Genomic DNA, 26,105 nt, shown 5'->3' on the forward strand with positions numbered 1-26,105 from the left:
CTTAAGCCAGAGAGGCTGGCTTCAAACCTGTGTGATCCTGCTGTCTCCGCCTCCCAAACATGGGGATTACAAGCATGCTCCACCACACCCATCCCCTGCCCTATTTTATTTTTTATTTTGAAACAGGGTCTCACTGAGTTGCAAAGGGCCTCACTAAATATCTAAGGCTGTCTGCAAACTGAAATCCTCCTGTCTCAGCCTTCCAAATGCTGGAATTATAAGCATGTGCCACCATGCCTGGCTTAAAAGATATTTTCCTTTCTGATGACACTCCTTTTTGCAGAGTATGTGCTGGTGACCCCCAGTCTCTGAGGCCCTTGTGAGCTCCCTATTTTGAGAGTTCAGATGATTCACTGAAGTTTCAGGGGCCTTTATTGAGGTACTTTCCTGGGTCCTACTTGACCTTGGAGCACTAGTGCCAAAATGTTAGCTATTTCTCCTTAGCCTTTTCATTTTTTGATTGTTTCTAAGTTTCAGTTGTTGAAACAGAGGTCAGTTTACCAATTTTTAAGTTGTCTTTGAGGTGACAGCTATTACCTCAAAACATTGTGTGTTGCACTTCTATTAACATTAAAAAACAAGTTATATAGTTTTATAAGAAAAACACAGAATTATTAGAAATAAAACATCCCATTTATATCTTTGCATAAAGAAGATGGTCATATCCGGGCATGGTGGTGCACACTTGTAATCCCAGCATTCGGGAGGCTGAGACCTGGAGGATGGCGGTTTGTGGACAGCCTCAGCTACTTAGTGAGGCCCTCTGCAACTCAGTGAGACCCAGTTTCAAAATAAAGAATAGAAAATAGGGCAGAGGATGTAGCTTGGAGGTCGAATGCCTCTGGGTTCCATCCCCAGACCTGCAAAAAATTAAAATTAAAATTAAAGAAAAAGATGGTCATAATACAACTAGGAACACATAAAAATAAAAGTCAAAAGGCATCACTATTTTTGTTTTGTTTAGATTTCATTCACTTAGTAAAATGCTTTTTTTAATATTTTGTATATTAGGAATCCTGTACATTTGGGGAATGCAAATGTCTATAACATTATTATCAATAGACAGCAGAAAACACAGGAAATTATCTTAATAAAATGTAAAAATTTTGCTCTCTAAATTTGTTTTGGTAGAATTTTACCCAAGAATGATCAGTATTTTAAGAAAACCCCAATTTTTTAAACACAGAATCAATGCACTTAATGTGACTTTTAGAAAACCCTTTAAACAATTTTCCTTTATTGTAACTAACCAACTTAGTTATTGTAACTTACCACATAGTAGAGTTTTATAAGTTTTACCCTTTATAAATTATTTGCAGCTTCCTCAAACCCTTGGCGACTAGCTTAAGCCTCTGATTTTTGTTCTCATCTTTCTTTTCCCATATGGAATAACTCAATCATCTAGAATTGACAATTGTCATACAAAATTCTTTCCATCTAAAAATATTTTCCTCATTTTTGTAACTTTCCTTATTGGAATATCCTCACATGCCTATAAATATCTCCTTTTATTTATTGAGTTTCCTTTTGTCTTTTAGAGCGCTGGTGGTATGACAATTATTTATTTGTTAGTGTGGCTAGAAGAGCCATATCTGATTTACCTTTTTGACATAAATTTGTATTTTTTTCTTAATACTAACTTTGGATCCTTTATTATACACACCTAATACAAACTTTATTCCTGCAAAATAAATCCAGCAGCCTGATAGTGTCATTATTTACATTTATTTATTTATATTATTACATTTATTTAATTACATTATTACATTTATTTACTTATTGGGTGGCCATCCTATCTGTCTTTTGATCTATACTACCAAACTCAGGCATAGAAAATACCAGGTTTAATAAGGTACTGACAAGCTTGGTAGATGGGCCATTTACCTTCTGAAAGGCAGAAAAGAAATAAAAATGTCCTTTTAGTTCTCTCACTCTGAGAACCTATAAATAATGCATGGGTATAAATAAGGTGCTTCTACTGGATTTGCCCATGCCTAGTTGTGTGATGTAGAGCTGGTACCTTGTTATGACCTCCACATATATCTGTGATGCATCTGTTAAGGGGGAAGGGTGTCAGCAAAACTGGCATATAATTACAACTGCCAGATACATATCTGATGTATCTGTGGTAGGGTGTCAGCAAACCATGAGATCAACACTCATCTCTGACCATGGGCCTGAATGTGTCTTGGTAGTTACAGCATATATTGCTGCCTGTCCGTGACTTTCTTTTGTTGCCAAAAGGAAGCATTTTTATTCTATATATGTTTAGTTGTTGTTTTTGTTGTTGTTATTTTAGAATGATGGCTAGTAAGGGAATAAAACTTAGGATGTCCAGTATCTGCTGTTCTATCAACTAAAGATTGCTAAAGAACGTTTAATTGGTCTGATCATTATTTTCAATTTTTAAGGGTACTCAGGTAAAAAATATATCGTTTTCATCAAAGCAATGTTTACAAGATTATACACTGATCTGAATGCAGATTTTCAGCAACCTTTGTTGTCTTTTAGTAAAGACCTAAAAACAAAGCCATTTTATAATATTTTAATATATAATAATTACTTGCTTGTTTGTTTACTTATTTATTTATTTATTTGTTGTTGCAGTTGCAGTGATGAGGTAGAATAGAAGAAATAAAAATTTAGGTAGAAAGGAGATGCATTCAGAAGAAAAGGAAAAATGTGGTTTTAAAATCTGAAATCTCCAGCCAGCATGGTGGCACATGCTTGTAGTCCCAGCATTTGGGAGGCTGAAACAGAAGGATCACAGTTCTCAGACAGCCTCAGCTACTTAGTGAGGCCCTGTGCAACTCAGTGAGACCCTGTTTTAAAATAAAGAATAAAAAAATAGGGCTGGGAGTGTGGCTTGGAGGTAGAATTCCCCTGGGTCCCATCCCCAGTACCACAAACAAAACAAAACAAAAAACTGAAATCTTCAGTTTAACAGCAGCTTAGTTATTCTTAAAAAGTCAGGACCATACTTTTATTTTATTATTATTATTATTATTTATTTTTTATTTTTGGTGGTACTAGGGGTGGAACCCAGGGGCTTCCTACCTCCTGGCTATACTACCAGATCTATTTTTTATATTTTATTTGGAAACAGGGTCTCACTAAGTTGCTGAGAGCCTCATTAAGTAGCTGAGGCTGGCTTCCAACCTGCGCGATCCTCCTGTCTCAGCCTCCCAAGCGCAGGGATTACAAGCGTGCGCCACCACACCCAGCTAGGCCCATACTTTTATTTTTTTTTTTAAATAAATATCTATTTTTTTAATTAATTTATTTTTTAAATTGGTGCATTGTAGTCATATATCAATCACATTGGAGTACAAGACTTGAGAGGATATACAAGCACACATCATCCAATTAGCCCTCCTCCAGCCCCCGTCCCATTCCCTCCCCCTCCCTCCATCCCACACTTCTTTGGTGATTTACTTTGATACATTTGTTTATGTACCTCCTGCGTTTTAAAGAGGCTCCGTCCTCCAGTATTACATACCCTCTGATTGGTCACATTAGTTGCTTCACTATAGGGCCCTTTCTATAGCTCAACCTCTTCCTGTTGCCCTTTTCCTCCTAGTTATTGCTGATTAAGAGAAGCGTCTGATTTATATTTTCTGCGATATTTCTCTGTGCATGCTGCGTTGCAAGTACCAATCCCACTCTTGATGGTCCCAGTAGTGGCCTGGCTACTCAGTGGACTGATCCAGACCTCGCTGGCTCAAGCAGCGGCCTTGCCTCATGGGAGGACCCAGTTCTGGTCTCGCTGGCCCCTGAACCGGTCAAACCCCTAAGCTGGCTTTGGTCCCGACCTTGGAGGCCCCAACACTGGTAATGTCTCACAGCAGGCTCCGATGACGGCCTCACTGGCCCCAGCACCGGCTTAACCCCTTGGCAGGCTCTTATCCTGGCCTCAGAGGCCCCAGTACCGGCCTTGCCTCAAGGCAGGCTCCGATGCCGGCCTAGCTGGCCCCAGCACCGGCCTAATCCCTCGGCAGGCTCCGATCCCGGCCTCGGAGACCCCAGCACTGGTCATGCCTCAAGGCAGGCTCCGATGCCGGCCTCGCTGGCCCCAGCACTGGCCTAACCCCTAGGCAGGCTCATATCCTGGCCTCGGAGGCCCCAGTACCGGCCTTGCCTCACGGCAGGCTCCGATGCCGGCCTCGCTGGCCCCAGCACCGGCCTAAACCCTCGGCATGCTCCGATCCCGGCCTCGGAGGCCCCAGCACTGGTCATGCCTCACGGCAGGCTCCGCTGCCGGCCTCCCTGGCCCCATAGGCCCATACTTTTAAATCATAATGGGCTGGCTCAGGAAATTCTTGAGGTGATTAAGCCTGAGAGCTTCCCCCTTGTCAAAAGTTCCATTCACCTCTAGGAAGATCCTCAAAAGAGCAATACCTTTGGTTAATGAGCCCTGCACCTTGCTTCATGTCTTTGCTCCCTGGGATTCTCATCTAAAAGAAATTTCCACCTTTTGTGAGCCAGGAAGCTTCAGAGAAAAGAGGCTGCCATCTCATGTTATCCCTGCTAACCCCTCCCTAGAGGGCTCTTACACTATAACAGGTATAGCTTCGAAGAGTTTGTTGCCATCTTGGGGCTATTTTGGCCATTTGGGGGCCAGTTTGTAGACACTCAGGGCAGCATTTTGCAGCTCCGAGCCATTTTTGTGCCATTTCTCGCCATTTTCAGGCCATTTTGGGCAGCTCTGGGCCAGTTGTTGCAGCTCTTGCCACTCTCCCAAGTGCAGCTTTCATGCTTTCAAGATGGCCTGCAGTTCCCTTGAATGTCTATCTTTACTTAAATTAAGCCTCTACCTTTATCTTTGGTGCATGTCCAGCAGCAGGAGTGGCTCAGGTGTGAAATGTTATTAGTCACACCATGGAAGGGTGAGTTTACCCCTCCCAGAGCCAGCATGTAGGTGGACCCAGAGGAGTGGCTTTAAAGCAGATACCTCCCTTCTCATACATATTAAATTTGGGATGGTGGAGTGCTTATCTTTGTTTTCTTTCCCACCACACCAAGTGGAATGAAGGTTTAACCCCACCCATGCCCAATAATTGGCCAATGGTAGCTCTCCCAAATTTTAGAGTCCAGTGCCCCAAGGTATATTTTCCATCATTTCTAATTTTTTAAGCTTTTTTTTTAACCTGCTGATGCAGCCATCTATTTATATGCAAACTTAACTAGGTTTGAAGTGGCTTTTTGACTGCAGCCAGAACCACTTATGTGGCCCCCACCCTGGGGTCCCAGACCCGGGATCTATCAATAGTGACCCACAAGATATGACCCTGGCTGCATCTATGAAGCCATGGAAAAAAAAGCCCTTGTTTTTCTCATGGGAGACCACCTGATTGAATTCGTGTGTGTGTGTGTGTGTGTGTGTGTGTGTGTGTGTGTGTGTATGCCTCAGCTCTCAGCACCTTGCACAGGGAATTAGGGTGAGTGTCGACCTTGCTACCAGAAATGCTCCCAGCAACCAGAAATGTCAGCATGATGCTGCTAGCAACCAGAAATGTCAACATCATCTAGACTGCTCCCCTTGCCACTGTGGCATCAATGCATCTGCTGGCAGGGCAATGGCATATTCTCCACATAGAGGTGGTTTGGTGCTCCCAGTTCCAAAGAATTACATAATTTCAGTGCCACCTGTAAGATTTTACCCAGACCAAATCTTAATGCCAGCCACTGCAGTAGCAGAGGTGGTGGCAACAGTTATAGGTGCTACTGGCACAACAGTGGCAGGAATAGACTGGGACTGGGCATCCCCTTTCTGAGTTCATGGGCACCCGCCCTCATTTCCACCATGCCCAGCAGCTGGCTGAGTGGTGGCTAGTGATGTGCTGGGAGCAGGCTATTAGCTACTGTTTCGCTTGACACTGGGTGCTTACTTGCTGTTTCCCTCTTGCACCTGAGGGTAGCCCCGCTGCTGTGCCTTGCTGGCTCTTATTTTAAGGGGCATAATGCAAATTAAGTCTAACCATAAGCCAAGTGGGATCAAACTGCCTGATCTGAGAACCCGCAGAAGAAAGAGAACTTGTTTTCACTTACCCTTCCATATTTTCTGGCCAATGCACCAAGACTGAAACGGTGAGTTTTTTGTTTTGTTTTGTTTGTTTGGTGGTACTGGGAATGGAACCCTTCTGCCTCCAGGCTACAGTCCCAGACTTATTTTATATTTTTTATTTGGAAACAGGATCTCTTAAGCCAGTGAGGCTGGCTTCAAACCTGTGTGATACTCCTGTCTCCACCTCCCAAGTGTAGGGATTATAAGCGTGCGCTACCACGCCCAGCCAGGGTGTTTTCTTTTTTACAGCAGTGGATTTCAACTAATAAAATCAAAGGACTTGTGAAGGATATAGAAATATGAAAGTTTATTTAAAGTCAGGAAAATATAGAAGACAAAAGCAGATAGCAGCTCCCCCTTTATAATCTAGATGTCCTGGAAAGACGGTGACCTCAAAGCTCTTGGGAAGAGTGTGTGTGTGTGTGTGTGTGTGTGTGTGTGTGTGTGTGTGGTGTGTGTGTGTGTGTGTGTTACTGGAGATTGAACCCAAGGACAAGGACATTCTATCTGAGCTATAACCCAGCTCAAACCTATTTTATTTTGAAACAGGGTCTCACTAAAATGTGGAGGGACTCACTAAGTAGCTGAGGCTGGCCACAAACCTGCAATCATCCTGTTTCAGCTTCCCAAGTACTAAGATTACAAGGGTGCACCACCATGCCTGGCTAGGAATTTGGCTTCTAAAGTTTACTGAGGGTTTATATTCACTCTTTTATGATTGGTCAGAATTGGGGGAACCAGTGACTTTTGCATAATTTTGATCTTTAATTTGAATGGTTACCTGTGGGCTGCTCAGGTCGGGTTCCTGGCATCCATTGGTCTCTCACCCTCCTGTTTACTCCAATCTCACAGAGAGCATGCAGATGACATTTTTTCCTTCCTGTTCCCAGGTTCTCTGCCCTGCCTCAATAGTACAGAAACATAGAAGCCGGAAGTGGCGATGCATGCCTGTAAGCCCAGTATTTGGGAGGCTGAGACAGGATGATCACAGGTTCAAAAACAGCCTCAGCAATTTGGCAAGATTCTCAGTTATCAAGTGATACCCTGTTTCAAAAACAAAAGATAAAAAAAGGTTGGTGGTATAGGTCAGAAGTAGAATATCCCTCGGTTTGATGCCCAGTACTGAAAGAAAGAGAGAAAGAAGAGAAGAAAGAAAGAAAGGAAGGAAGGAAGAAAGAAAGAAAGAAAGAAAGATGAAGGAAGGAAGGAAGGAGGAAGGAAGGAGAAAGGAAGAAAGGAAAGAAGGAAGGAAGGAGGAAGGAAGGAAGGAGGAAGAAGAAGGAAGGAAGGAGGAAGGAAGGAGAAAGGAAGAAAGGAAAGAAGGAAGGAAGGAGGAAGGAAGGAAGGAGGAAGAAGGAAGGAAGGAGGAAGGAAGGAAGGAGGGAGGAAGGAAGGAAGGAGGGAGGAAGGAAGGAAGGAAGGAAGGAAGGAAGGAAGGAAGGAAAGAAGGAGGAAGGAAGGGAGGGAGGGAGGGAGGGAAATGATACTTAGATTATAAAGAATATATCTTCAGGTCCTGGTGTGGGGGCACACGCTTATAATCCCAGCATTTGCGGGACTGAGACAGGAGGATCACGGTTTGCAGACAAACTCAGCTACTTAGTGAGGCTCTTGCAACTCAGTGAGACCCTGTTTCAAAATAAAGAATAAAAAATAGGGCTGGGGGGTGTAGCTTGGAGTTGGAATGCCCTGGGTTCCATCCCCAGTACTGAAAAAAAAAAAAAAAAGAATATATCTTTAGCCATCAATGCCCCAAATGTCACAAGTAATACAATTTAGTTTTCTGATATTACATTAATGTGCTATGAAAATACCGAATAATAAGTTTTTTCTTTCATTTTGTAACAATGGTAAAATCTCCCCTGATTGCCAAATATTAGATTCTTTTGTCAAACTTAAAAATATTTGCTATTGCCATAGAAGCATGATGTTGACATTTCTGGTTGCTAGGAGCATTATAGCCTTGGATGCATATACAACAGCATTCTGTTGGCTCAAATGTGACGTGTTTTTGTTTCAGCAGGGATCTTTTTTATATGTACTGGTAAAATGGTACAAAAATATAGATTTACCATGCAAATTATATATAAAATCTGAATTCACTAACCCAAGATATAAAATTACCAGTATTTGAGGATTTATGTTTAACAATTTTTTCTTTTTTGCACCATTTTTAAAATATAAAATAAGCAAATAAAAACACTGAAACAAAGTAGATGCCCATCCATAGCAGAATGATTGAATATATTGAGCTGTATAATATACCATGAAGTATCATGAAATTTTTGTTGTGTGTGCTTGTAGTATTGGGAATTGAACTCAGAGGCATTCTACCTCCAACCTATAACCCAAGCCTTTCCCTACCACACACATATGTTTTGAAACAGAGTCTCACTAGGTTGCTGAGGGTCTTACTAAATTACTTAGGCTGGTCTTGAACCTGCAATCCTCCTGTCTCAGCCTCCAAAATACTAGAATTACAGGTATGTGCCACTATTCTGAACCAGATATTCACCCTTGAGAACAAATCTAAGCCAATTTGATTATTTGCAATGATTTTTTTGTAGCACCAAAAAATTACAGGTTGATGAAAGTTGAATATTTACCCTTTCACAATCTTACTACCAGGAAGAAGAACATAAGCATTAGTTGTAATTCTGTTACGCTTAAAAATATGTATTAACAAGAAGGCTAAATGAGTTTTTTTCTTTTTTGGTATTGTGCATTGAACCTAGGGGCATTCTACCTCTGATCTACACCTTTACAGCCTCAGCTCTTTTTATTTTTTGTTTTTAAACAGGGCCTCCCTAAGTTGCCAAGGTCTCACCAAATTGCTAAGGCTGGTCACAAACCTATGATCCTTCTGTCTCAGTCTCCCAAATACTGATATTACCAGAATATGCCACCATTACAGGCTTTATTCTCTTAATTAACATAATTTCTTGTGTTTACTTGAAAAAAAAAAAAAGTATACCGGGTATGGTGATGCATGCCTTTGATCCCAGTTTTTGGGAGGCTGAGACAGAAGAATTGCAGGTTCAAGAACAGCCTCAGCAATTTAATGAGATTCTCAGCAACCTAGGAAGACCCAGTTTCAAAAACAAAAAAATAAAAAAGAGCTGGAGGTACAGCTCAGAGATAGAACACTTCTGGGTTTAATTCCCAGTACCACAATAAAATAAATAAATAAAATTAAGATAAGAGCTTCAGACAGTAGGCATTTGATAAGTCTTTCAAGTGCTAACTAACCAAAATGGAATATGTATTCCAAACAGAATATTTCAACTGTTAACCAACTACCTTCAGTGTGCAGTTTACAAATTAATATCACACCATATACTACTGGACAAACAGGAGTGTTTTATGGCACACTTCTATAGTTCCAGCACCTAGGTAGCTGAGATAGGAAAATCTCAGGTTCATCAATATAGCAAGATACTGTTTCAAATTAAAAAATAAAAAGGGTTGGGATGTGGTTTGGAAGTAGAATGCCACTAGGTTCAGTCCTAGTACAAAAAAAGTAAAGCCAGGCATGGTGATACATGCCTGTAATTCCAGTACTTAGGAGGCTAAGACAGGAGGATCATGGGCTCAAGGCCCTCCTCAGCAACTTTGCAAGCACCTGTTTCAAAAAATAAAAAATAAAATAGAGCTAGGGATTTAGCTTAGAGGAAGAATGCCCTTAGGTTCAAGCCCCAGTGCAAAAGAAAGAGAGAAAGTAAGAAAGTAAGAAAGAAAGAAAGAAAGAGAGAAAGAAGAGAAGAGAAGAGAAGAGAAGAGAAGAGAAGAGAAGAGAAGAGAAGAGAAGAGAAGAGGAAGGAAAGAAGGAAGGAGAAAAGAAAAAATAGGAGTTTTTTGTTGCGGTACTAGGGACGAAACCCAGGGGCATTCTACCTTCAAGCTACACCTCCAGTCCTATATTTTCTTTTTTATTTTAAAACAGGGTCTTACTGAGTTGCAAAGGGCCTCATTAAGTAGCTGATGCTGTCCACAAACCCCAATTCTCCTGTCTCAACCTCCCAAATGCTGGGATTACAAGCATGTGTCACCATGATCAGCAAAATAGGAGTATTTTATAGTAAGTTTTAGACATGTGTGGTAGCATACAGCTCTAATTCTAGTATTTGGGAGGCTGAGACAGGAGTATTTCAGGTTCAAAGTCAACCTCAGGAATTTAGTAAGACCTGTTTCAAAACAAATAAATTAAAAAAGGCTATGAGTGTAGCTTGGAGATAGCTTCTGGGTTCAGTTCCTAGTACTGTAATATAAATACATACATATATAAATATAGATAGATAGATAGATAGATAGATATAGGTAAGCGCTTTATAAACTAAGAATTCTATCATTAATTTAGCAATTCTTTAAAATGCCCTTAGCAAGCCCTGAGTCAGACAATGCCAGGCTTTGATCTGGAAAGTTTGAAGTCATTTGATTCTACCGTAGGATGCCTTCTTAAGGAAATGTCAGCTTGAGCCTTCATTTGGTATTAACCATATCACATTGCACTATTGGAGCACACTTCCATGGTGATAGGTAGGGTCCCTTTTCCCTCCATCCCCTCCTCCTCTGTCCCTTCCCCTCCCCTCACATGACAGGAAGCGGAACCCCAGAAGTCAGAAGCGGAGATGTGAGATTCCAGAGGTTGCGAGACTCCAGAGGTCATGAGACTGCAGAGGTCACGAGAGGACCAGCATTCCCACACCACTTGCGCCCACCCCCAAGACCCCGGCTACATAAATACCCCCACTTCCTCTCTATGGCATGACTCTGCTGACCGTGACTCTGTTGACTCATCACTGGCCTCTTCCTCCACGGTCAGCAGACCTCACCCAAAGCTGGCAATTGATTAAAGAGGCCTGGTCTTCAAAATAACTTAGCTGTTTTTTGCCTTCTTTTTGACCCCCAATTCAATTTCAGTGTTACATCTGGTGCTCAAACCTGCCAAACCCTAGAGGATTTATTTATTTATTTCTCTCTTTTTTTTTATCCCCCCCAACCCCTGTGACTTCCCTCAGGAGCCCTTCTCTTTACTTGCAAAAACCTGGCCTCTCCGACACTTAATTGGACTGACCACTTTCAGACAGGGTACATTCCCTCCCATCCTCTGGTCAGCGTGTCCTCCGGCTTCTTGCCTCCAGTTTTTTGCTTCCAGCTTCTCTGTTTGCCCAAATGTGTGGCTGCATCATTGTTGTCTCTGGGCAACCAGGTTATCCTCTGGCCCTGAGAAGGGAATGGAGAAATCTCTTCTGCCCTCTTGGCTCTGTTCCCAGATGTTGATCAGGATAACTGGGAATGCCTGTGTCCTGTTCTTTGTTCTTACTCATGGTCCAGACATGGGAAGCCATTTTAATATCCTGACCAATCTCACAACTGTTATAAGTGATCTGGTAAATGGTCGAAGTTCTTTATATCTAAGTCTTCTTTTATTTTTGCGCTCCCAACCCTCCCTTTGTTCCCCCTGTTCCACTGCCCAAGGCCTACTGGCTAGGCACCCCTGTCAGCTGCCATTTTCCTATCAGCTGCCGTTTTCTAATTCTGCTGGGTCACAGTCACCATCTTGGGACTTTGCACAGTGCTGTCATCTTGTGACTTTGTATAGTTGCCCCCTTGTGACATTGCACAGTTGCCATCTTGTGACCTTGCCAAGTTACAGATGTCACCTTCTGATTTCATCCCTGATCCCCAGGATCCCTCCTCACAGCCCCGACCACCACCTTACCATACAGCTAATCTCCCTTCACCACTAAAGTCTACCGCTATATCCCTGGTTCCCCATATCTACTCCTCTCTCTCTGATCTCAACCAGCCATCAGAGACCCTCCGACAGACTCTCACACCTAACCTGCCCCTCCCCCCACACACACTGTCCTTCTTTAAGGGACCTTCAGAACCCCTATTTGAGAATTAGTGAACATGGCATTTAAAGTTTTTAATTCTCGAGAGAAACAGGCTGAAATGGAGCGTAAAATCCAACTCCACCAAAAGGCAGATTTGCAAGCCCATGCCTTGGTAGCAGTCCTGCAGCTGGTGGTGGTGGCGGCTCAGCCTTCTGGAGGAGGAGCATCACCAAGGGGTGGAGGACAGCAACTACAACTACCTCCAGAACACTGGGCTAAGCATTACCCTTAGCCACGGCCACCAACCAGACTGTGCCCGGTGTGCAGACAGGAGGGCCACTGGATCAGTGATTGCCCTTGGAAAAGTGGTGAGCCCCAGGTGCATCAACACAGGGGTCCACCCTTCTAGACCAGGCCCTGCTGTTGGCCCTACTTGGTTTGGCCAAAGACTGATGGGTCCCAGACTCCCAGACTCATCAAGGTAGCGGGTAAGCCAACTTTTTTGTTTGTTTGTTTGTTTGTCTACTCAGTCCTTCAATCCTTTTCAGGTCCCAATTTTCCTTCTTCAATCTCGGTACATGGGATCAATGGCAGGCCCTCCTGCCCATGGCTTATGATACAGAACAAAATTGCCCTGCCCAAAGCTCAGTACAAAGTTGTCATTAACCTAATATATAATTCCCTATACGTTGGACCTATGGCACTTAAACATTTTCTAAACCCCTTGTTTTATTTTCCCTCCTGCAACAGCTTATTATTAGTAAAGTCAGTGCCTGCTGTTCTACTTGTGCTGCCATTTTTCCCCAAAAGGGCCTATGCCCCTCTTTCCCTACCCACCAAATGAGGGAATATTTGCCAGGACAGGACAAATTGATTTCACTCATATCCCCTCTCACAAAAAACTAAAATATCTTTTTACCACCCTAACAGGTCGGGTAGAGGCTTTCCTTTCAAAAGATGGGACAGCCAGCACAGTGGCCAGTGCTCTTTGCTTAGACATCATCCCTCAGTTTGGACTCTCTGATTCCTTACAGTCTGATAACGAACCAGCTTTTATTTCTAAGGTTACTCAACAGGTGGCATAGGCCCTTGGTGTTTTTTGAAAGCTCCACATCCCATATCAACCACAATAATCAGGAAAGGCCCACCTGTTTATGTCTGAAAATTCACTGCACAGGAGACCTATTTGCCCCCCTTCCACAAAATGTTGGAGCAACTACAAGGTGGTATCAGTGCAGTGCTCTCTATCTCTCTCTTTCTGGATACCAGGCAGCCATAAGTATTAAACGCTCTCTAAAATCTGTTACTGATGCTCCTGACCCAATAGCATGTTTTCCATTTGACCAGGTTGATCTATACTGCCTAACCCAAGTAGAGGCAACTTCAAGTGGCTCTTGAATCTACAACCTCCTCTTTGGCCTCCCTTCAGCAACAAATTACCTCCCTTGTTAGGGTAGCCTTCCAAAATAGATGGGCTTTCTGTTTATTCACTGCTGAAAAGGGTGGGGTGTGTCCCTTTCTCCGGAAAAATGCTGCAATTACATTAATGAATCTCGTCTAGTAGAGGAAAATGTCCAAACTCTGACCAGGTTAAGCAAGAACCTAAAAACACAATATCGACAGTCTACCTCATATCTGGGTTTCAAGGGTCAGTAGCTGCTGGGCTCCTTCCCCTCTTGGGAACCATTTTCATGATTTGCCTTTTCTTTTTAATAATCCCCTGTCTGCTAAAGTTCTTTCAAATGTGCATTACCAAGCTGTCCAGGGTAACCTCCAATCAACTCCTGCTGCAGCCATACTTCCACCTGCCCACTTCCGAATGACCCAACCTCTCCTGGTCAAGGGGTCCAACAGCAGGAAGTAGTTATTGATTTGGCTGTTGGTCAGTATCACCAAAAGGCAGGATGATAGGTTGGATCCCTTCCCCCTCCATCCCCTCCTCTGTCCCTTCCCCTCCTGTCACGGGACAGGAGGTAGAACCCCAGAAGCCAGAAGCAGAGATGTTGCAAGACTCCAAAGGTCGTGAAACTCCAGAGGGCATGAAAGGACCAGCATTCCCGCACCACTAGCCCCCACCCCCAAGACCCAGGCTGCATAAATACCCTCACTTCCTCTCTGCAGCGTGACTCTGCTGACCCATCATATACCCCTTCTCCCACAGTCGGCAGGTCTCACCCAAAGGTGCTAGTCAATTTTTGAGGGAACACAAAGATATCTATTGAGTGATTTAAACAAAATCATCACTTAAATTTCATTATTTAGAAAGATAAACTACCAATACCTTCTATCTTGAACACTGCCAACACCTCTACTTGGGACAAGATCACACCCAGTTAAGTGGAAATAGGAGCTCTATATTCTATTCTAGTGGTAATGACAGAAGGCTTCTATTGTAGGTGATTTAATAAATCTACTGAATTTGTTTTGTTTTCTTTTCTCGCTGTGTGTGTGTGTGTGTGTGTGTGTGTGTGTGTGTGTGTGACTGTTTATTGGAGCAATACCTCTAGCTCTTCTAATATTTTTTGTTTGTTTGTTTTTTGAAACAGAGTTAAACTAAATTCCTGTCTCAGCTTCCAAAGTACTGGGATTACAGGTGTCTGCCACCACACCCAGCCATTATGTTTTTCTAATACTTCTATACCTTTAAATTTTCTAATCCTGAGTTTTAATGCATCACCCTAATTGGCCAACTAGTTGGATTTTTAGCAAATTTGGCCCAGAATGAAGATTAATGTAGCTGGGCATGGTGGCGAATGCTTGTAATCCCCATGCTTGGGAGGCAGAGACAGGAGGATCGTGCAGGTTCGAAGCCAGCCCCACTGGCTTAAAGAGACCCTGTTTTCAAATAAAAAATATATATATAAAAATAGGTCTGGGGAGTGTAGCCTGGAGGAAGAAGGGCTTCCAGGAACCCCAGTACCACACACACACACACAAAGATTACTGCAATACATTCCAGCCGAAGCCTGGTACAATCGGTACTATCACATTTCCTACATAAGCACCTCTAGCCAGCACCTATTACATATTAAGTTGTGGCCTTAGAAAAAGGGAGGCCCCTTTTTCTTTTAATATTTTTTTGAAATTTTTAAGAAATCAGCTTTTGCCAGGCATGGTGGTACACGTTTGTAATCCCCACACTTGGGAGGCTGAGGCAGGAGGATTGCACAGGTTCGAAGTCAGCCTCAACTACTTAGTGAGGCTCTCGGGAAACTTAGTGAAACCCTGTTTCCAAATAAAAATATAAAATAGGTCTGGGAGTATGGCCCAGAGGTAGAAAGCCCCTGGGTTCCACTCCCAGTACCACCAAAAAAAAATTTAAAAAAATCTTCTAGCTAGCAATCCATTTACTCAGAAACCTGACTAAGGATCCTTAACATTTTGCCATTTTGCCATTGTCATTAGTTTTAAAGTCATAAGTAAGCTCAAACTTGGGCCTCTGAGGAATTCCATCAACATCTGGCGTTTGTAGGGTTCTGATATTTGCTCAGTACTAATAGTTCTTTAGGTGTCTCTCAGTTGAGCTATCCTTTAGCTCTCCTTCTCTTCAAATTCTTCTTTTGTAAACAAAAAGGTTTATACTGACTTAGTAAACTGAAAGCGGTATCCTTGTTACAGCATTGAGGACATTTTAGGGATTTCCCAGAGTTGAAATAAAAGATGGGCATGGTGGCGCACACCTTTAATCCCAGTACTTGGGAGGTTGAGACAGGAGGATCATGGATTCAAGAACATCCTCAGTAAGTAGTGAGACTCTCAGCAGTCTAATGAAACCTTGTTTCAAAATATGAAAAAAAAAAATGGAGCTTGGGGTGTAGCACAGAGGTAGAATGTCCCTGAGTTCAATCCTCAGTACCACACATAAAAAAGCTGAAATTATTCGTTCAACAAATATTTTTAGAGCAGTTCCTGTATTATTAGCACTGTGTTTAATGTGAGGGATGCAAAGGTAAACAAAGCTAGCACAGTCTGTGAGCCTAATGAGGGTTGCTAAGGCGTAAATGAGCACCTGCAATGTGACAAACATTTGGATAGTCAAGTTCTATAAGATATGGGAGCATATAAAGGAACAATGACTATAGACTTGGGGGTCATGGACAACTAAATGAATTCTTAGCACTTATCTGTTCATATTTTCATTCATTTAATCAACAAATATTTCTTGATAGTTTCATATATACCAAACATTGTGATAACCATTGCAGATGAATCATAGAGATGACAGTCTTTAAGGCATTTTCATAGTCTAGTATAAAAAAAAAGCATGCAAATTACAGTATAATGTAGTAAGTGCTAAAATAAAGTTCACCAAGGAAGGTTTCATAAGAGAGATGGGTTCTGCATGGAACTGACCTTAACGGTTATGAAGGAACTGTGGGATAATGGGGAAGAGGAAGGGAGCATCAGACAGACAACAGTAGTGGGGAATATAGAGATGAGAAAGAATGTGACTATAGAGGTAACTGCTGTAAAGCAATCAGTGTAGCTAAGTCTAAGAAGTGAAGATTGGAACAATGACTGGTGTGGTGGGCGGCTTCAGATCACTGAAGGCCTTTTATGCCATTCTGAGGGGGTTAGACTTATGGAAAGTCACCAAATGGTTTCAAGCCAGGAAGTACTTTTTCAGAAATGTGCTTTAGAAAGTTATCCTGATGTTGTGGTATATACCTATAATCTTAGTACTTGGGAGTTTGAGATAGAAGGATCACAGGTTCAAGGCCAGCCTCAGCAACTTAGCCAGAGCCTCAGCAACTTAGCAAGACCATGTTTCAAAATAAAAAGTAAAAGTGCTGGGGTGTAGTGCAGAGAGAACAACCCTGGGTTCAACCCCACTATCAAAAATGCATAAATATAGCCGGGTGTGGTGGCGAACGCCTGTAATCCCCGCGCTTGGGAGGTGGAGACAGGAGGATCGCGCAGGTTTGAAGCCAGTCGCACTGGCTTAAGAGACCCTGTTTCCAAATAAAAATATAAAAATAGGTCTGGGAGTGTATCCTGGAGGTAGAAAGGGTTCCAGGAACCCCAGTACCGCAAACAAAACCAAACCAAACCCATAAATATGTTTTTATAACCCCCACTATCAATTATAGTGGGGGTAATGGGGATTGAACTCAGGGGCATTCTACTTCCAAACTACACCCCCAGCCCTATTTGCTATTCTTTATTTTGAAACAGTCTCACTAAGTTGTGGAGGGCCTCACCATGGCTGGCCTAAAAAATATGATGATGGTGGAGGTAGACTAGAGAAGGAATAATTCATTTCATCTTCACTCTGTGAGGCAAATATATCAGATATTTTCATTCATACTTTATATATGAGGAACTAGGTCTGGTAAATGTTAAGTGATTTACTTAATGACCTCTAGATTATTCCAAAACTGAGGAAAAGCAATAAATTGTCCAAATAAGAATATAGGTTAAAACCTCCATGCAGTTCACCTTTGGATTCAGTCTCTCTATCCTTGAAAATAATTTTTTAATGGCTAAGTCTGGTTACCCTGCTAATTCCAATTAATTTTACATAATAAATTGGATAATAATCTGAATCAGACACTTTGAAGTTCTTGCTGTATGGATTAAATTAGATAATATATGCAAAGCCCTTCTTATACATAAAACTTCACCACATATAGTCCCTTTATTACATGCATCTCCTCCACATACCTGATTTTATTTCAGGTCAGTGCTGAAACCAAAGGTAGTATTTAATAAAATTTTGCTGGGCATAATGGCACACACTTTGTGTAATTCTGGTATTTGGAAGGCTGAGACATTTGGGAAGAGGATTGCAGGTTTGTGGCCAATCTTAGCAAACTGTGAGGCCTTTTGCAACTTAATGAGACCCTTTTTGAAAATAAAGAATAAAAACATTGGTCTGGGAGTGAAGCTCAGAGGTAGAAATGTTCCTGGGTTCAGTCCCCAGCACTATACAAAAAAAAAAAAAAAAAAAGAAAGAAAGAAAGAAAGAAAGAAAGAAAAGAAAAAAAAGAAAAAAGAAAGAAAAGAGAAAACATATGCGCTCTTTGGAAGGTGTGCATATTTTGTATTTATTTATTTTTGTATTTATTTTTGTTGTACTAAGGATTGAACCTAGGGCATTCTACCTCTGAGCTACATCTGCAGCACTATATTATTATTTTTATTTTTTCAAACAGGGTCTCACTAGGTTGATTAGAGTCTCACTACTTGCTGAGGCTGTCCTCAAACCTGTTATCCCCCTGTCTCAGCCTCCCAAGTACTAACATTATAAGGCATGTGTGCCACCACGTCTGGCTCTATTATTTATTTATTGTGATAATTTATTGTACTACTGGGGATAAAATCCAGGGGCATTCTATCATTGAGCTACAACCCATCCCTATTTTTATTCTTTCCTTCTTCTCCCTCCTTGTCTCTCTCTTCCCCCACCTCTCTTTTTGGGGGTACTGAGGATAGAACCCAGGGGATATTCTACCTCTGAGCTACACCCTCAGCCCTATTTTTATTCTTTATTTTGAAACAGGGTCTCACTAAATTGTGGAGGGTGTCACTTGAGGCTGGCCACAAAACAGATTCTCCTGTTTTAGCCTCCCAAATGCTGGGATTACAAACATGCGCCACCATGCCAGCCTTTATTGTTTATTTTAAAACTGGGTCTCATTAAATTGCGAAGGCCTCACTAACTAGCTAATGCTGAGGCACCTGTAATCCATCTGTCTCAGCCTTCTAAGTATTGGGATTACAAGAGTGTGCCACCACACCTGGGTTATGATGTAAACATTTTACATACCCAGGAAGTAAGCTAATCCTATGTTGAATTTTTGTATAAAGTGTCAATCACCTCTGACTTGTTTGTAAATCTTATTTTCTCTCTCTCTCTCTCTCTCTCTCTCTCTCTCTGTGTGTGTGTGTGTGTGTGTGTGTTAGTTACTGGGGATTGAAACCAGGTGCACTCTACCACAAAGCTATACTCTCAGACTTTTTAACTGTGAAACAGGGACTTGGTAAATTGCCTGAGGCCAACCTCCAATCTGCAATCCCTTCCCCCTTCCCTCTCCCTCTCCTTTTCCCTCCCTTCTTAGTGGTACTGGGAATTTGAATCCAGGGGTATTCTACCTCTGAGCTACTGTACCCCAATCCTTTCTTTTTGTTATTTTGAAACAGAGTCTCACTAGGTTTCTGATGATTTTGTTAAATTGATGAGCCTGGCCATGAACCTGTGATCTTCTTGTCTCAGCCTCTCAAGTACTGAGATTACAGGTGTGTGCTACTAAGCTAAACAACTCTTTTTGTGAATATATTTTATTATTTATTTAGTGCTACTGGTGTTGAACTCAGTGGCAACCTACTTCTGAGCTATATCCCCAGCCCAATTTTTATTTTTAAACAGTTGCCCTAAATTATTGAGGGCCTCACAAAATTGCTGAAGGTTGGCCTCCAACATGGATACATACTATCTCAACCTCCCAAGTACTGGAATTACAAGCTTGTGCCACCATGCCTGGTTCTTGATAAACACACACACACACACACACACACACACACACACACACACACACACACACATTTTGGTACTACTTACTCAGAGGCATCTTTTTCTGAGCCACACCCCAGTCCAATTTTTTTTTTTTTTTAATTTATTTATGGTCCCGGGGCTGGAACGCAGGGACAGTCTACCTCTGAGCTATACCCCTATCCCTATTTTATTCTTTTATTTTGCAACAGGGTCTCACTAAATCCTGTCTCAGTCTCCCAAATACTGGAATTACAAGTGTGCGCCACCAGGACTGGTTTATATTATTTTGAAACATGGTCTCACTAGGTGGCTTTGAATATGCAATCTTCCCGTCTCAGCCTCCCACGGATTGAAATTTCAAGCGTGATTCACTTCGCCCGGCTGATATATTTTAAAGGAGCCATTTCCTACTAATGAGAATTTAAGGGCAAGGTTTATTGTTTGAAAACAGTTGCAATTTGTGGCCTAATACACCACGTTTGAAAGCCACTCCTCGACGTGATTTATCCTTTTCTCTAGAGCGGCATAAACCACACTTGACTTGCCAAATTTATGACTCAAAAGTCCCTGAGGCCTTTTTGCGCCTCCCGGCTACAGCCCAAACACCCAAAGCCGTTTCCACGTGAAACTACTAAACATTGTCACCTAAACCTAAACTCCGCGACAGCGAAAGCTCCCGCTCGAAAGGCGAATGAGAAGGCAGCGCCTCTTCCAGCTCCCGCCCCTCCACTACAGCAGCATCCAATCGCCTTTCTCGGTGGTGCGGTCGACGCCTGGGATTGGCCGGAAAGAGGACCGGGCGAGGGCTTAGCGCGCGTGGGCGGAGCTCCGAGACTTGTCGGTCACGCGCGGTCGCGGGGCCCCCAGTCCAAGCTGCGCGCCCGGCGGGGCCGAGGAGGGGGCGGGGCCCGAGAGCCGCTGCGCCTGCGTGGTGGGCGTTCTCGGAGCAGCTGCCGCCGCCGCCGCCGTCGCCGCCGCCGCCACCGCGTTCGGGTGTAGAATTCGGAATCCCTGCGCCTCGTAACAATGAAGCAGAGTTCGAACGTGCCGGCTTTCCTCAGCAAGCTATGGACGCTTGTGGAGGAAACCCACACCAACGAGTTCATCACCTGGAGCCAGGTACGGGCGCGGCAGCGCGGCCTCCGAGCCCAACCGCCTCCCGCGCCCTCCCGCGGGCTCGTCGCTCGCGGCCTGCGGCGCGGCCTGGGCACGCGGCCTGCGGGGCCGCTGCGGTCGGCGCGGGGGCCGCTCGGCGCGCCCGGCTCGGCTCGGCCCGGGCGGGGGAGGGGCGGCCGTAACGGTGCGCGGGTCGGCCGGGCTCGGGCGCCGTCGACTTGCACACTCATCCTCCGCCCGCCCGCGGCGGGATCCCCGGGGGCCGCCTCGCCGCGCGCGGCTTTATCTCAGGAAACCTTTACCTTGGAGACCCGATTCTGCGCACACGCCCTCGCCGGGCCTCGCGGAGCTTTTATGAGGAGAGCAGCCAGCCGCCTCCGAGAGTGTAGATGTGACTGCTTACCAGCTATTAAAAAATAATAATAAATAAAAACAACATAGGAAAGGGCAAATTATTATTCGGAGACGAGGCCGTCTGTGTAACTTGTCTTTTTATGATTATACTAATAGTGTTAATAGACCGTGTCCGGAAACCGTGAGGAATTAAAAATGAATCACCAAATTTCATACACCGTTCAGAGTGGGCTATGGCTGCCGCGATTATTTGTTCTTCTAAGCAAGGATGACCCTATCTAACCTTTTGTCTAAGTTTCACTGTCCGTAAGATTGATGGGTTGCCTTCAGGACCCCTTCTGGTTCCAAATACAAAGAGTCTAGTCTAAACCATTATTGACAACTAGAGTATCTTTGCTTTAATGTACACTCGTAGACTCCTGGAATCATTTTATGAAGGGGATTGGGTTTCTCTAGTGGTAGATGATCACCTGTTTGGGGGCATTTTCATTTGTAGAGTTCTTGAGAGAATTAAGTGAAAACTACCAGCATAATGCCTGGCACCTGTTAGGTGCTAAGTAAATATTACCACCATTCTTTCCTTTTATGTTTCTTTTATGATAATTTTCTATTTTTAATTACTTTCAACAGGGAGAGAGAAATTTTGACTTCTGTAACCTTTTATTTTGCCTTGTATTAGTGCCATTTTTTCTTTTCTTTTTGATGCTGGGAATTGAACTCAGGGGCATTCTGCCTCAGAGCTATACCCCCAATAAAAATAAAAAACCCCACCCCTAATTTTTTATTTTTATTTGGAAACAGTCTTGCTAGGTTGGTGAGAGTCTCACTATTTGCTGAGCCTGTCCTAGAACCTTTGATACTCTTGTCTTAGCCTTCCAAATACTGGGATTACAGGCTTGTGCCACCAAGCCCGGCTCATTTGTTCATTTTTAAAAAATACTTGTGGTCAGTATTGTCAGCTTTTTAGCCCCCCCTCCCGTGTGTGTGTATTAATCATTTGATAACTTCTGTACAGTTAGTTGTAAATGAAAGATAAAAATAAGAAAGCCAGCCTCTAGCATGTACTTAAAATAAACAGATGTCTCATGCTTTTCATCAGTCAGAAGGATTTAAAGTTGACAAGGATGGGTCAGCACAGACTGTTACTCAGCTGTATTCATGTTAGAGATTGGTCTGAAGTACTCTTCCCCACCCAAGCTGACTTTATCATATCTTTTTGGCTTGGGAAAGCCTTGTTTGTACTGATTTGAAATGGCACCTAAATATATTGGTAATTGTTTTTTGTAAAAGGGTAGTATGTCAGGGGCAGGGTTAGTCAATTTTTTAATGGCCAGGATATTTTAATAATACTATTTTCTGGACAGTATCAAATCTCTTAGAGAGCTGCATACTAATCCAGAAATGCTTAATTATATTACTTCTAAGCCAAATAAGCTACCTAGCAATTTTTGTTAGTCCAATTATTAACCTTATGTTTCTATTCATTTTCTAATATGCCAATAAGATAATCAGATATAAACTCAGGTCACTGTGCCAGAGACATAATAGATACTTAATAAATGTTTGATTAATCAGTGAAATTCCAGTAAAACTTAATGAGAGTAGTGGGAATGACAGAACTACATTTTTGTGTGTGTCTGGTTCTGGGGACTGAACTAGGGACATTCTACCTGTGAGCTACACCTCAATGATATTTATTTTTGAAACAGGATCTAACTAGGTTGATGAAAGTATCATTGCTTGCTCAGGCCATCCTTGAACCTGAAATCCTCCTTTCTCAGCCTCCCAAGTACTTGTTTTACAGGCTTGTGCCACCATGCCTGACTAAAATTATACTTTTTTTTGGTGGTAGTGGGGTTCCTGGAAACCCTTCCAGGTTACACTCCCAGACCTATTTTACATTTTTATTTGGAAACAGGGTCTCTTAAGCCAGGGAGGCTGGCTTCAAACCAGCGTGATCCTCCTGTCTCTGCCTCCCAAGTTCAGGGATTACAAGTGTGCGCCACCACCACCCCCCCCCCCCCGGCATAGAATTATATTTTTAAAAAGAATCTTAAAGCCAAGTGTGGTGGTGCACACCTGTAATCCCCGTACTTGGGAGGATGAGACAGGAAGATCTCAGGTTTGACCCTGTTTCAAAATAAAGAATAAAATAGAACTAGGAATATAGCTCAGAGGTATAATGACCCTGGGTTCAATCCCCAGTAACACCCCCCCCCACACACACACACACAATCTTAGGCATGGCTGTATATTACCTGTAATCCTTGAGAGGCTGAAGGTCTGAGATCAGCCTCAGTAATTTAGACTATGAGCAACCTTGCAAGATCTTGTTTCCAAACAAACAGACAAAAAATAAATAAAAATAAAGGGATTGGGAATATACCTTGTAGGATAATGCCCATGTTCAGTCCCCAGTACCACATATGCACACAAAAAAAAGAATCTTAGAGAGCCAGGTGTGGTAGTTCATGTTCTTAATCTCAGTACTTGTGAAGCTGAGACAGGAGGAGTGCAGGTTCATGGCCAGCCTCAGCTATTTAGGGAGGCCTCAGCAACTTTTAATGATCCTCTTTCAAAATAAAGAATAAAAAATAGGGCTAGGGTTGTAGCTTGGAGGTAGAATGCCCCAGCCCAGGGCTCAATCCCCAGTACTTGAAAAAAAAAAAAAATCCTAGAAATGATATAATTTAGCTTCTACTATAGTCAAAGATTCCTTGTTTGGACAGTTTAGATACTTAACCCATAATGATACAGCTAGTCATGATTAGAAATGAGATCCCTACATGGATTTCTTCACTCCAATATCAGTCTTACACTAACTGCACTAAATTTATTACATAGGCTGCACAGGCTGGCTGGCACCATATTCCATTTTATACCAAAATATTGTCCTCTACAAGTCAGCAGACAATTCTGGGTAAATGTTGGTTAAGGCTAAACCTAGTTGCTTAGCACAAATGCATTGTTCTCCCATAGATTTTTCTAATACAGAAAGGTAATGTTTCTTTTTTTTTTTTTTGGTGGTGGTACTGGGGGTGGAACCCAGAGGCTTTCTACCTCTGGGCTATATTCCCAGACCTATTTCATATTTTATTTTGAAACAGGGTCTCACTAAGTTGCTGAGAGCCTAAGTAGCTGAGGCTGGCTTTGAAACTGTGCAATCCTCTTGTCTCAGCCTCCCAAGTGCAGGGATTACAAGTGTGCATCACCACACCCGGCTAAGGTAAAATTTTAAACAAACAATGAGATGTTAAATGAAAAAACTTAAGTTACCTTTTCTTTTTTTCTCCTCCTCCTCCTCCTCCTCCTCCTCCTCCTCCCTTCTCTTCTTCCTCCTCCTCCTCTTTTTTTTTTTTGGCTGGAGATTGAACCCAGGGACATTCTACTTCTAAGCTATACCCCCAAACCAATTTTTTTTTTTAAACTCAGAAATAGGGTCTTGCTAGCTGGGCATGGTGGCACACACTTGTAATCCCAGCATTTGGGAGGCTGAGACAGGAGGATTGTGGTTTGAGGACAGGCTCAGCTACGTAGTGAAGACATTTGCAACTCAGTGAGACCCTCTTTCAAAATAAAGAATAAAAAATAGGGTTGGGGGTGTAGCTCAGAGGTAGGAAGCTCCTGGGTTCCATCCTCAGTAACACACACACAGTAAATAGGCTCTCACTAAGTTACTGAGGCTGGATTTGAATCTGCCATCCTCCTGTCTCATTCTCCCAAGTAGTAGGATAATAGACGTGTGCCCCCTTGCCCAGCTTCTGAAGTTATTCTTTTAAAAGTTAATGTTTATGGTTGTTTCTCTTTCTTCATACTTGTACCGAATGTCTGTTGAAATAGTTTAGCATTTGTACTATCTGAATGAAAATCATATTAAGAAGTTTTAGAAGAAGCAGATGTTTTGGGAACTAGGCAAACTTGTAAGCATTTTTTTTCTCCCACTGGTAGAAAATAATTTACTCCTCTAGCATGATTGTTAGGCACGGGCAGAAAACTTTTACCAGCTACATTTTGGAAAGTCTGGATTAGTAGTCCTAAATACTTCTATAACTTTAGTTTTCCTTGAAATTTGGAATATGACAAAATTGAGAAATGAAATAATATCCTCATTCTTATCAGATATAGAAATGTAATACTGAATGATAAAAATTACATTGAATGTGTTGACTCAAAATAATAGTTCTTAGGTCCAGAATGTCTTTAAGTAATGTCTTTAGTTCTTCTTTTATTCTACCCTAAAATGAAGTTTCCTTTTTCTTTTTGTTTTTATTTTAACATATTATATAGCTATTCTTGGCTCTGCTAAATAACCTTATTTCCACAGTCCAGGACAGAGGTAGTACTTTCAGATAAACCTAAAGTATGTTTTAAGTGTAACATATGTGATCCTAAAGAGACAGCACATGTTTTCCTTGGAAGCAACTGTGGAAATTTGATATACAGAGACAAGAGGTTATAGAGCTAAAATGCTATTGATAGTGAAGAATAGCTTTTACTATTAATGCAAATTAATGCAATACTTTTTACTGTTAATGCAAATTGATAATTAGTGCACATTGAAACAAAGCAGTACATGAGAAGGAAAATAACTGGGAAGTCATTATTTGGTCAATATTTTTATCTTTGTTTCAAGATTGCTTCGAAGACAGTGATTTCCACTAAAAACTTTATACTCATTTGTTCTAACTTTTTGTGCATTCAATCCCCAGTACTGCAAAAAAAAAAAAAAAAGACTCAGAAGTCTGATCAGTAAATATTACCTTATAGAGTTAAAAATTTCTATTCTGAACAATTTTTTTCAAGCGATGGGACTAGAGTATTAGATTATTGGTAAGAACATTTGAGTTTTCAACCCTAAGGATCCCAAAAGTTTTAATTTAGGCAATAATAACTGTTTACTTTTATTTACTGAAACTGGAGACTGAAGGTATACCATAAGCAGAGACATAGAATGAAATGAAAGTGAAGGTGGGGGCAGGCAGGGGCTATGTGAAAAAGAGTAGACAAGCAAGAGACGGCCATCTTTGTATTATCTGCAATTTGACATTCTACAGATAACATAGTCCATTTGACCAATGATTTATTTAGTAAGTTAATAAAAACTATTTGTTGTAGAACTGTAAGATCAGTGTGCTATATATTGGAAATTGATTCAGTAAGAACCGAAGTTCTTACCTTCATGGAGCTTACATTCTAAGGAAAGGTAATGATAAAAAGCAAGCAAGCTAGCACAAAT

The 26,105-nt window shown here is 42.1% G+C and overlaps 1 protein-coding gene across 3 annotated transcripts in view; it reads left to right on the forward strand.

Annotated features, from left to right (window-relative positions):
• Positions 1–20,411: 20,411 nt before the first annotated feature.
• Positions 20,412–26,105, forward strand: part of HSF2 (heat shock transcription factor 2) — a gene marked incomplete at both ends in the record, with an annotated part of 45,774 nt that continues 40,080 nt past the window's right edge. For 2 of the 3 annotated variants that reach the window (XM_080700331.1, XM_080700332.1), the window contains one exon: positions 20,426–20,518. In XM_080700331.1, the coding sequence (XP_080556457.1) occupies positions 20,426–20,518 (93 nt within the window). Of the gene's footprint in view, positions 20,519–26,105 lie in introns of all 3 variants that reach the window. The other variant, XM_080700333.1, reaches the window with a different exon arrangement.

The sequence above is a fragment of the Muscardinus avellanarius genome (assembly GCF_963383645.1).
Source record: "Muscardinus avellanarius genome assembly, chromosome: 8".
Lineage (NCBI taxonomy): Eukaryota > Metazoa > Chordata > Mammalia > Rodentia > Gliridae > Muscardinus > Muscardinus avellanarius.